This window comes from Odocoileus virginianus, chromosome X, assembly GCF_023699985.2.
Source record: "Odocoileus virginianus isolate 20LAN1187 ecotype Illinois chromosome X, Ovbor_1.2, whole genome shotgun sequence".
NCBI classification, from domain to species: Eukaryota; Metazoa; Chordata; class Mammalia; order Artiodactyla; family Cervidae; genus Odocoileus; species Odocoileus virginianus.
Genome location: NC_069708.1, coordinates 42,018,882 through 42,031,378, shown reverse-complemented (window position 1 = coordinate 42,031,378; position 12,497 = coordinate 42,018,882). Strand labels below are relative to the sequence as shown.

General features: G+C 36.3%; 1 protein-coding gene across 6 annotated transcripts in view; it reads right to left on the bottom strand.

Annotated features, from left to right (window-relative positions):
• PCDH11X (protocadherin 11 X-linked) overlaps window positions 1–12,497 on the bottom strand; it is a 958,739-nt gene that overhangs the window by 551,553 nt on the left and 394,689 nt on the right. For all 6 annotated transcript variants that reach the window (XM_070461977.1, XM_070461978.1, XM_070461979.1 and 3 more), the window contains exon 4: window positions 5,640–5,720. In XM_070461977.1, coding sequence (XP_070318078.1) covers window positions 5,640–5,720 — 81 coding nt within the window. The remainder of the gene's footprint in view (window positions 1–5,639; window positions 5,721–12,497) is intronic.

Genomic DNA, 12,497 nt, shown 5'->3' with positions numbered 1-12,497 from the left:
GCTATGGGTGTTTACAAGCATTTTATCTGTGGACATAGCACAAATCTGCTATGCTGCTGAGATTCACCAATAAGCAATGGGAATCAGTGGGATGTCAGGTCACATTTGGGATACATGTTTTACTGAAGAGACTTTCTCTATGAACATAAGAATGGGAGGCAGTGTATGGTTGGGGGAAAATCATGAACTTTAGAATCAGAACATTAGAGTGTGAATCCCTCTAACACTCAACCTGTGTAGCCTTACACACATTATTCAACCTCTCTGAGCCCCAGTTTCCTCACTAAGAAAAGCAGATATTATAGCTATACCTCAACAAAGCTGCTGTAGGGACTGGAGAAAAGGAAAAAATTGCTGTGGAGCACCTAGCATGATGACTTTAGTAGTCACTTAAAAATAAAATCATTAATGATTAAAAGTAAAGTACTCACACCACTAAAGATCAAGGACAAAGGCTAAACTCCTAGGACTCTGGTCACAGAACAAAGCTGAATATTTTCCATATGTCTGAAAATAAAACCTTATATATAATGTTACATCAAGTCATGTTGATTTCTTTCTTTCTTTCTTTTTTTTTTTTTTTTTTTTACCAAGCTTCCTATTTTGTCAAGACTTAAATCTGAAGTCGGCTTGGCATTTTAAGGCTTTCCACAAAATAACCCTTGAGGATGAAAATAAACCTCAAAAGTTCCCAGATTAAGATTTGGGAAAATTTTGATCTCAAATCTTTGTATGATCATCATTAGCTTACATCCCCATAGAACATATACTTTATATCTACAACATTAAGGAATCATAACCAAAACAACAAAAAGCATCCTGAATGTCCAGCCAAAAGATAAGTGCTTCGGGCTTTGAGGAAAACATGAATTATGAAGTGTGTGGTTCAAAAGAAATTTTTTTAATTAGTGTATATCCTAAAAACATTATGAAAAACATCATCTGATATGAAACCAAGGTTGGCAACTAAAGAAAGTTAGTGGTATGAGCACTTTGGAAATTGTTCTGTGGTTTCATGACCCCGATGAATTTTTTTCAAGATACTTTTGCTGCCAATGAAGAAACATAAGTGGCTCCACTGAGTAGACATATATTGAAATCAATACAAAATTCTGCCTGTGTGTATTCTAACATTTCAGAATTCAATTATACACAGTCTAAGAAGGCAGTTTTCTTGAATTATCTTTTTTTTTTTCCTTGCAAGAGAAGCAAAGACACCAGTATTGACCTGAGCACCTAAACGTTCCTTTGGTGTTGTTTTATTTCAAAACAAAACAAAACAAAAATCAGTATCATAGGCCATTTAAAATATGAAGGAATTGTAAGAGTTTATTTTACTTTATGAAAACTGATTCATCAAAGCCCTGTGGATTTCCTAACCATGCTGTGGTAAAATATAAGATTAGTGTAGCAATTCCTTCATTTACTTTTAACATACCAAATTAATGATCCTGTTAGCCACTATTTCAAGATTACAAGGTAATTCTTTAAAACCATGGGACTTCTCACATTCTATCACTGTTAATTAGCCTTTCTCATCCTGCAGAAAGATTTTCATTAAAGATTATCATTGTAAATTTAATATTTCTAAAAATTGCATTTTTCTGATTATTTTTAAAACCTCGTATTCTTTATGATCCACATGTCTTACGTTCTTTTATTTTCATTCTAGCATCATAAAGGGGTCATCTTACTTTATCATATGCAAATACATGCAGGTGTTCTAGCTGAATAGAAAGCTATGCTAGTTTAACACTAAAAAGAGACTCCTTTTAAAATATCTCTTGCCCTAGGGACCGTCTTCCATTATCGTTGTTCATTCCTGGTGAGAAATTATTAAGCAGTTGTTACAAAGATGAGCTTTAGAGCCAGACCCAGGAAATCTGCAATCTGTCTTTGGTACTTTCTAGCACCTCTTAGTGCTTCAACTTCCTCATCTACAAAATAGAGTTAATAATAATAGGTTTAATCATAGCTATAAGTTTGTAATGAGAATTAAATGAGTGAATGTTTTAATTGCTTAAAAGGCTACCTGCTATGTAGTAATTTTATATAGATTTTGTGAAATAAAAGAAATATATTCCATTGCTACACATGACTTTCATCGTCTTTCCAAAGTAAAAATGTGTACATAAGATGTTATGGAAAAACTCAAATGAACTTTTTGGCCATCCCAACACTTTTCTTCTTTCCCTGTACCACTTCATAGAGTTTGCATTATTTTATTTACTTTCTGTGTCAGAGATCAGTTGTGTTCTTTGTGGCAGACTTGAGTCACTAGCTATGGGTGTGAAGGTTTGGGGAGTTAATGACAAGTAACTGCAAGGAGATCCAACCACTCAATCCTAAAGGAAATCAGTCCTGAATATTCATTGAAAGGACTGATGCTGAAGCTGAAACTCCAGTACTTTGGCCACAAGATGCAAAGAACTGACTCATTGGAAAAGACCCTTATGCTGGGAAAGATTGAAGGCAGGAAGAAAAGGGGACAATAGAGGATGAGATGGTTGCATAGCATCACCGACTGGATGAATATGAGTTTGAGCAAGTTCTGGGGGTTGGTGATGGACAGGGAAGCCTGGCATGCTGCAGTCCATGGGGTCGCAAAGAGTTGGACATGACTGAGTGACTGAACTGAACTGAATTGAATGGGTCCATTCCTCACTCACATATTCTACAGCAGCTTCCTAATACTACTGTTCTAAGCCACTTATTTATTAATGAATATAAGTCATGATCACAATACATCTGGATTTAATGAAGTACAGTGGCAACCAAGTTAATGTCTATATTCATAATCAGACTATCCTTAGAAGTTTTTCACAAGCAAGGCCATTGTTATTAAAAGTCATAGAAAACCATAAAAAGACTCCCCCCACATATACTAGTTTTATTTTGTTTTAAATTTTTGACAGAATGTTATTCAGTTTTAGACTTGCTTGTATGCTGAGCATTGTAATGACTAAGAGTCAGGGGGCAGAAAAGGAAGGGGAAAAGTTTAAATTATTATAAAATGCTTCATTACCAAAAAATAAGAATTCCACATGAACTGACATATGTAAACAGCATGTGCAAAACTAGGAAATGACCATTTCTGAGTAGCTCTCTATTTCCCCCAGTACTACACAGATGCTAGGATATTAGCTGCAGTGAATATTTATGACCTCATAGTTGTCCCCTACACACAGAAAAGCTACTGTGAGTGATTTGCTTTTCTTTTCAATGCTTTTTTTTTTAAATCATGTTAATTTTTAAAAATCTAACTTGGAATTTCAAGACACGCACCCCACTTGTATACAGAATTTTCTAAAGATTCTAATAAAAATCTAAAAATTTACTTATAAGGCTATTTCTTATAAGGAAATGAACACTTACATTTTTATTTTCATTATTCAAAGAAGAAGTTGAACTACTTCGTAGTTCACAAGTTACTTTAATTAGTTGAACTTTACAGATAAGAACAATTCTGCTTAATGGGACACCATTGCAGTATTTGCCCATTTAAATGAAATAAATCCTCCAAGTCACTGTCTGTATTATGAGTCTTAATTGTCATCTGAATGGCAGAGGGAAGCATTATCAAAGATTTTACAGATTTCAGTGGAGGAATAGAAATAATTTAATTTTCAGGTTATACTTTATTTCAGTAGTTTCTGTTTAGATTGTTGCTTTTGAAATCCCGCAAATGAGTAGTGAATATCTTACTAAATATAAGGAACTATAAAACTTATTTATAAAATATATGTTTTCTTTAAACTTTTCAGGGGCTAGCCCAGTGTTTACCAAAAATAAGGTTGGAAAGTCCCTATCTATATTATATTCATAGTAATAGTACGCAGTGCAATCCACCACTCTATGACACATCTTAAATTTCAGTTGAAATCTCAGGCAGTAAGGACACCCAAAGCTGTCAGATACCTACAAGATTTACCTAATAAAAGAGTCTCAAGTAAAACACACTGTATAAGAAACAACTGTGTGTCTAACATGATTTAAACAAACAGGAGAATCAGTGATCAGCAAGAAATTAGTACAGTTAATTATACTGCACTCAATTTAGCAGAATACAATCAGGAGTAACTGGCTGAAAAAAAAATATTGCTGATAGAACAATATATCATTCATAGATGAAGAGACTTACTTAACAGTGTCTAATTTCACTTGATATCTATTTACCCTAGCCCACTTCATGTCACACTAGTAGTTTAAATCTTTGGACCTTAAAGTACAGATTTTAAACTTGTGTGCTTTTCCTCAAAACTGCTATTCTGAAGACTAGATAAGTTCTTAATTAAGTATATAGATGTGGATTATATCACCATGTATTCTACATTCTCATCAGTTTTCTTGAGACTTGATCAGAAGTGCAAGAGTAGAAAGTTTGAAATTTGGCAGAACTTCATGAATTTGGATTCAAGTAATTTAAATCTAGTAAGAATCTGGACAGCTCCTGGGTTGCAATGAACTTTATTTAATTAATCATTTCTTCCCATAGTGCATACATTAATGCTGCAACTCTTCCTAAAGAGTATAAATTAACTCTGCAAAATACTTAAGGATATTATTATTATAGAACACATAACTTCCATGAGTTTCAGAAGCACTCATCAAATAATAAACAATGTGATTCTCTCCTCATTCCTTTTGGGTTGTTTTTCTAATACTCTAGATATACATTTATGTATCTACCTTTTAAAAATTTATTTCCTTAGCAACATGTAAAAGATATTTGAAAATATCTGGATAGAGGGTAATTTATGGTTATTAATTTGGCACCCAAGGGGTCAGATGCAGGACCTCTATGTTATTAGCAACATTAGGTAAACCAGCTACAGTATAATAAATCACAAACAAATGTTTAGATTAATCTCATTTCATTTTTAAATTCCCCTAAGGCCTCTATGAAGAAAACAAATGTGATTTATTTTGTCAGTCTCATTCTAAGCAGTCCTGATGGAGATGAGTAAAAGTGGATTCTTTAAAAATAGCTTATAGGTTAATTTCTTTTTAAATTCAAACTGGCTTGTTTCAAGGAGGTCATACTAAAATTTTCCTAATTGACATAAAATCAAATTGTCCTATACCTTAAATTTCCCAGATGACTCAATGGTAAAGAGTTTGCCTGCCAACGCAGAAGATGAAGGAGGCCCAGATTCAATCCCTGGGTCTAGAAGATTCCCCTGGAGGAGGAAATGGCAACCCACTCCAGTAATCTTGTCTGGAGAATCCCATGGACAGAGGAGACTGGCAGGCTACAGCCCATAGGGTCACAGAGTTGAACACAACTGAGCATGCACACATATATACCTTAAATTTAAGTCATACTACAAAAGAGTGGCTCTCAATTTCTGTTGTTGTTCTCCCACTATCTTGTGACTAGACTTAAACATCAGTGAAACAATCATTTAGAGGATACTTTTTGGGTGATGCTTGCATCTGATTCAACAAATAAACTACCTCCACTATTATTATCAAACCACACTAGGAAGAAATAGGTATTTATAGTCATATTTTCACATGAATAGAGGGCAAAGTCACCTAAAGAAGTTTCAAGGAACATATATTGAGAAATATAACAAATTTTTTTATATACATTCATAAAAATCAGTTAAAGGGAAACATCATGTTTCCTTTCAAACCTGTGGATGGGGATGAGTCCAGATCTCCACAGTAGTTGTTTCTTTCATGGGTGTGTGAGATCGTACAACTTCCTTCATTGGCTTTAAAGAGGGAAAAAACAGAAATATTTGTTAAATGATTTGTTAAAAATGAAAAACAGTACATTGCACACAAGCATCAAACACAGGTAAGTAAAAGAGTGCCTTGGTAAATATCTCTTTCTCGACATTGTAGTTATTGAGAATTTACAATGCAACAGGGACAGTTCTAGGTAAGGGAATAAACAAGAGAAAAAAGAATTCTTTTTTTCACAAAGCTTATATACCAGTGTTACATTTAAGAGTTCCATTAAACATATGAATAGGATTGTGGAGGGCGATTTTAAAATATTTAAATGGATGAACTTCAAGCTGCAGACACTTTCAGTCCAATACTTTTACATCTCAATGGCTTCAATAACTTGTATTTGCAAATTTACAGTGTCTGAAACTAAAATCTATCCTGGAAGTGCCACCACATCACAAATTTGCTGTTTATCATAGGAAGATATTTAATAGTTGCTATAACTGGCAATGAATTTATGAATTGGTACACAGATACTAGCATACCAACCCAGAATAATTATCATGATCTCGAAAAGACATTTTTTATCCATTTTATTTTTCTCAAGACAGAGAGCATATTCTCTGTTTTAATAATGTTGAATATATTTAGAAAAGTCAGAGGAACCAGAGATCAAATTGCCAACATTCGCTGGCTCTTTGAAAAAGCGAGAAGGTTCCAGAAAAATATCTACTTTTGCTTTATTGACTAAGCCAAAGCCTTTGACCATGAGGATCACAACAAACTGTGGAAAATTCTGAAAGAGATGGAAATACCAAACCACCTGACTGCCTCCTGAGAAATCTGTATGCAGGTCAAGAAGCAACAGTTAGAACTGGACATGGAACAACACACTGGTTCCAAATAGAGAAAGAGTATGTCAAGGTTGTATATTGTCACCCTACTTATTTAACTTATATGCAGAGAACATCATGAGAAATGCCAGGCTGGATGAAGCACAAGCCGGAATCAAGACTGCCGGGAGAAATGTCAATAACCTCAGATATGCAGATGACACCACCCTTATGGCAGAGAGCACAGAAGAACTAAAGAGCCTCTTGATGAAAGTGAAAGAGGAGTGAAAAACTTGGCTTAAAACTCAACATTCAGAAAACTAAGATCATGGCATCTGCTCCCATCACTTCATGGCAAATTGATGGGGAAACAAAGAAAACAGTGAGAGACTTTATTTTCTTGGGTTCCAAAATCACCACAGATGGTGACTGCAGCCATGAAATGAAAAGACATGTGCTCCTTGGAAGAAAAGTTGTGATCAACATAGACAGAATATTAAAAAACAGAGTCATTACTTTGCCAACAAAGGTCCGTCTAGTCAAAGCCATGGTTTTAATATGTATGGATGTGAGAGTTGGACTATAAAGAAAGCTGAGCATGGAAGAATTGATGCTTTTGGACTGTGGGGACTCTTGAGAATCCCTTGGACTGCAAGGAGATCCAACCAGTCCATCCTAAGGGAAATCAGTCCTGAATATTGATTGGAAGGACTGATGCTGAAGCTGAAACTCCAATACGTTGGACACCTGATATGAAGAGCTGACTCATTTGAAAATACACTGATGCTGGGAAAGATTGAAGCTGGGAGGAGAAGTGGACGACACAGGATGAGATGGTTGGATGGCATCACCAACGTGATGGAGATGAGTTTGAGTAGGCTCTGGGAGTTGGTGATGCATAGGGAAGCCTAGCCTGCTGCAGTCCATGGGGTCACAAAGATTCAGACACAACTGAGTGACTGGACTGACTGACTATATTTTCTAAATGTGTGAATTTAGTATATGTGATAAAGGGTTTGGAACATCACGTTTTAAGGCTCAGTTGAGCAAGAATTATTACGCTTTCATTTAAATGAAAATTGTGTTTATTCTGCAATGACACTATCATTTCAGTTCAGTTCAGTCACTCAGTCGTGTCTGACTTTTTGCGACCCCATGAATCGCAGCAAAACAGGCCTCCCTGTCCATCATCAACTTCAAGAGTCTATCCAAACCCACGTCCATCGAGTCGGTGATACCATCCAGCCATCTCACCCTCTGTCTTCCCCTCCTCCTCCTGTCCCCAATCCCTCCCAGCATCAGGGTCTTTTCCAATGAGTCAACTCTTCCCATGAGGTGGCCAAAGTATTGGGAGTTTCAGCTTCAGCATCAGTCCTTCCAATGAACACCCAGGACTGATTTCCTTTGGGATGGACTGGTTGGATCTCCTTGCAGTCCAAGGGACTCTCAAGACTCTTCTCCAACACCACAGTCCAAAAGCATCAATTCTTCGGCGCTCAGCTTTCTTCACAGTCCAACTCTCTCACATCCATACATGACCACTGGACAAACCATAGCCTTGACTAGATGGACCTTTGTTGGCAAAGTAATGTCTCTGCTTTTTAATATGCTATCTAGGTTGGTCATAACTTTCCTTCTAAGGAGTAAGCATCTTTTATTTTATTTTAATTTTTTTTACATTTTTTTAATTTTTATTTTTATTTATTGTTCCATTTATTTTTATTAGTTGGAGGCTAATTACTTTACAATATTGTAGTGGTTTTTGCCATACATTGACATGAATCATCCATGGATTTACATGTGTTCTCCATCCTGAACCCCCCTCCCACCTTCCTCCCCATCCCATCCCTCTGGGTCATCCCAGTGCACCAGCCCCGAGCACTTGTCTCATGCATCCAACCAGGACTGGTGATCTGTTTCACACTTCATAATATACATGTTTTGATGCTATTCTCTCAGATCATCCCATCCTCGCCTTCTCCCATAGAGTCCAAAAGTCTGTCCTATACATCTGTGGCTCTTTTTCTGTCTTGCATATAGGGTTATCATTACCATGTTTCTAAATTCCATATATATGCATTAATATACTGTATTGGTGTTTATCTTTCTGGCTTACTTCACTCTGTATAATGGGCTTCAGTTTCATCCATCTCATTAGAACTGATTCAAATGAATTCTTTTTAACGGCTGAGTAATATTCCATGGTGTATATGTACCACAGCTTCCTCATCCATTCGTCTGCTGACGGGCATCTAGGTTGCTTCCATGTCCTGGCTATTATACATAGTGCTGCGATGAACATTGGGGTATATGTGTCTCTTTCAGTTCTGGTTTCCTCGGTGTGTATGCTCAGCAGTAGGATTGCTGGGTCATATGGCAGTTCTATTTCCAGTTTTTTAAGGAATCTTCACACTGTTCTCCATAGTGGCTGTACTAGTTTGCATTCCCACCAACAGTGTAAGAGGGTTCCCTTTTCTCTACACCCTCTCTGGCATTTATTGCTTGTAGACTTTTGGATAGCAGTCATTCTGACTGGCATGTAATGGTACCTCACTGAGGTTTTTATTTGCATTTCTCTGATAAAGAGTGATGTTGAGCATCTTTTCATGTGTTTGTTAGCCATCTGTATTTCTTCTTTGGAGAAATGTCTGTTTAGTTCTTTGGCCCTTTGTTCGACTGGGTCATTTATTTTTTTGGAATTGAGCTGCAGGAGTTGCTTGTGTATTTTTGAGGTTAATCCTTTGTCTGTTTCTTCATTTGCTATTATTTTCTCCCATTCTGAAGGCTGTTTTTTCACCTTGCTTATAGTTTTCTTTGTTGTGCAAAAGATTTTAAGTTTAATTAGGTCCTATTTGTTTATTTTTGCTTTTATTTCCAATATTCTGGGAGGTGGGTCATAGAGGATCTTGCTGTGATTTATGTCAGAGAGTGTTTTGCCTATGTTCTCCTCTAGGAATTTTATAGTTTCTGGTCTTACATTTAGATCTTTAATCCATTTTGAGTTTATTTTTGTGTATGGTGTTAGAAAGTGTTCTAATATCATTCTTTTAATTTCATGGCTGCAATCACCATCTGCAGTGATTTTGGAGCCCAAAAACATAAAGTCTGACATTGTTTCCACTGTTTCCCCATCTATTTCCCATGAAATGATGGTACCAGATGTCATGATCTTAGTTTTCTGAATGTTGAGCTTTAAGCCAATTTTTTTCACTCTCCTCTTTTGACACTATAGCTGTGACAAAAATAATTCAATACGCATTGATATTACCAAGCTAAGCACTCATCACAACATTCCAACTCACAAGAAAGCAACAAAAGAATTAGGGAATTAAAATGAAGCATATCATCATAGAATTTCATCACAAAAATAAATAAAAATGAGTGACAAAATTTAGTTTCTGAAAGATTCATTTGTTAGCCAATCAGAGAGAACCACTTACTGATGTGAGTTATTAAATCAGGATTGCTTAGATAACCAAAGAAACAGGTCTAGAGAACATAAACTTAAAACTATTAGCATTTCACCACATTGAGAGTAACATCAATGGTGATTTTTTTTTAAGGCAAATGATATTAGGTGGTTTTCCTTGTCTTCTTCATGAGTTAACAGATGCTACCAACAACTTTTAATTATTAATACTTACTTGAGGAAGCAATAACAAGTTTGAAGTGACTGAAGAATGAATTGTGTTGAACAGAATAGAGAAAAATATTTTCAAAGAATTTGACAAAACCTGGTGTAGAATCTGCTAAGGTGTCTTACAATTAATGGTGGGTAAGATAAATGTGGCACAGAAAAAAAGTTTAACTGGACAAATACACAAGACTTGGGACAATGTAAGGTGTTCAAGGCCTATGTTTATTTGTACTAATATTATACATCAGCAGGTATTTTGTGCAAAATATTTGAGTGTATCATGTGTTATTGAACTAATGAACTTGTTCACTATTGATAATGGAACCATATTCATTCTGTGAACTTTCATCTAAACAGTATGCTGAATGTTCTGACTTGCCCTACCATATAAGTAGTTAGAATATAAATTGGCTTATAAGTGGCAAAGGTTTATTTTTGAGCTCAAAGCCAAGACCGAAATTTTGCTGAATTAGAAGTTCCCTTGACCATTATTATTGAATGCTGACTGACTCTGGCAGTTAGCTTTTATTGCAAACTTGATAATGTCTTAGTAAATCAGTCTAAAATTATAAGGTTAATGAGTGCTTATACTCAAAACTTATACTACAGTAAAGTCATTCTGATGACAATCAAAATTTTGAATCACAAGTAATGGTAAGTTACTATATACACTCCAGACCTCTAGTAGTTCAAATAAGCAAAATCTCCATCTGTGCACACACACAAATTTTCAATGGGTTGCAGTAAATATGGAATTAAGGAGTTTAACTAACTGTCAATTATAAACGATTATTTTTTGGTACTTCCCTTGTGGTCTAGTGGTTGAGAATCCACCTTCCAATGCAGGGGATGCAGGTTCAATCCCTGGTCGGGAAACTAGGATTGCGTATGCCATGGAGCAACTAAGCCTGTGCACCGCAACTACTGCACTTGTGCACCACAACTAGAGAGCTCATGTGCCACAACATAAGATCCCTCGTGGTATAACTAAGACCTAACACAGCCAAATAAATAAATATTTTTTAAAGGAATGATTAATCTTCAATGTAATCACCCTAAATGGCAGATATGAAGAAAAAATCTAATAGAATTTTTCACTTGCCTTCTAAGGATAGATATGCTGAGTTAAAACTATATGCTTCTGGACTGATATCAGTATTTGGCAGTATCTATCTGTGTGAAAAGACATTTTCCAAGATCAGATACACAAGCCCATTAATTAGTAGTTCTCTACTACATGGAAGGAGATCCAACTAATTCATCCTAAAGGAGATCAGCCCTGGGTGTTCATTGGAAGGAATGATGCTGAAGCTGAAACTCCAATACTTTGGCCACCTCATGCGAAGAGTTGACTCATTGGAAAAGACCCTGATGCTGGGAGGGATTGGGGGCAGGAGGAGAAGGGGATGACAGAGGATGAGATGGCTGGATGGCATCACTGACTCAATGGACGTGAGTTTGAGTAAACTCCGGGAGTTGGTGATGGACAGGGAGGCCTAGCGTGCTGCGATTCATGGGGTCACAAAGAGTCGGACAAGACTGAGTGACTGAACTGACTAACTGAACTGACTACATGAAATTTTGTACTCATTATTATTACACTTGATGATGTAAATATCATCAGTTGAAATTTTGTGGAAATTTGGTTTCTCTTTTGTTATATATAAAACTTTCTGAAACTGAGCAGGGCTTTGTGGGGTTCCTGGGCACAAAAGTCTTTCTATTTCCCCTGTTTCTTGTTTGTAGGAAATAGGCTTCACACAGGCTCCATGACCATCCCTAGTTCCAAAGAGCATGTTCAACCAGTTGCTAATCAGGGAAAGGAAGGGATAGGAGAAGAAGGAGGAACAGTTAAGAAACAATAGTGCAATCTTGGGGTAGGGTCCAGTTTCCTCCTCAATGGATATATATAACAATATTTTTGAGTTCTTCTACTGGAACTAAGATGCCAACCAAATGGAAGATGTTAACTGTTTGATGAAACATTCTTCAATCCAGAGAAAAAGTCAGAGCTTGATAAACTTGAGAACCACAGAAGCCCCTCATAAGACCACATGATGCCAGATGATCTGTTCATTGAAGGAATGCAGGCCCTGCATGCACCCTGATCCTTTTCAGCAGCCTTACTCCTTGAACCATTACCAAAAACTCATCACAAGCTCCCTTGGAATGGGACACATGATTTTGAGGTCATTAGCCCACTGTGGCCTCCTTTGCCTGCAATGTCTTCCTTTACCTGGCAAAGCAATAAAGCTATTCTTTTCTACTTCACCCTTTACAGAAAAAGTTTGCTGACCTCTGATATAGAGGAAAAGAAAAGAAACACTAGTAACTATAATTGATGG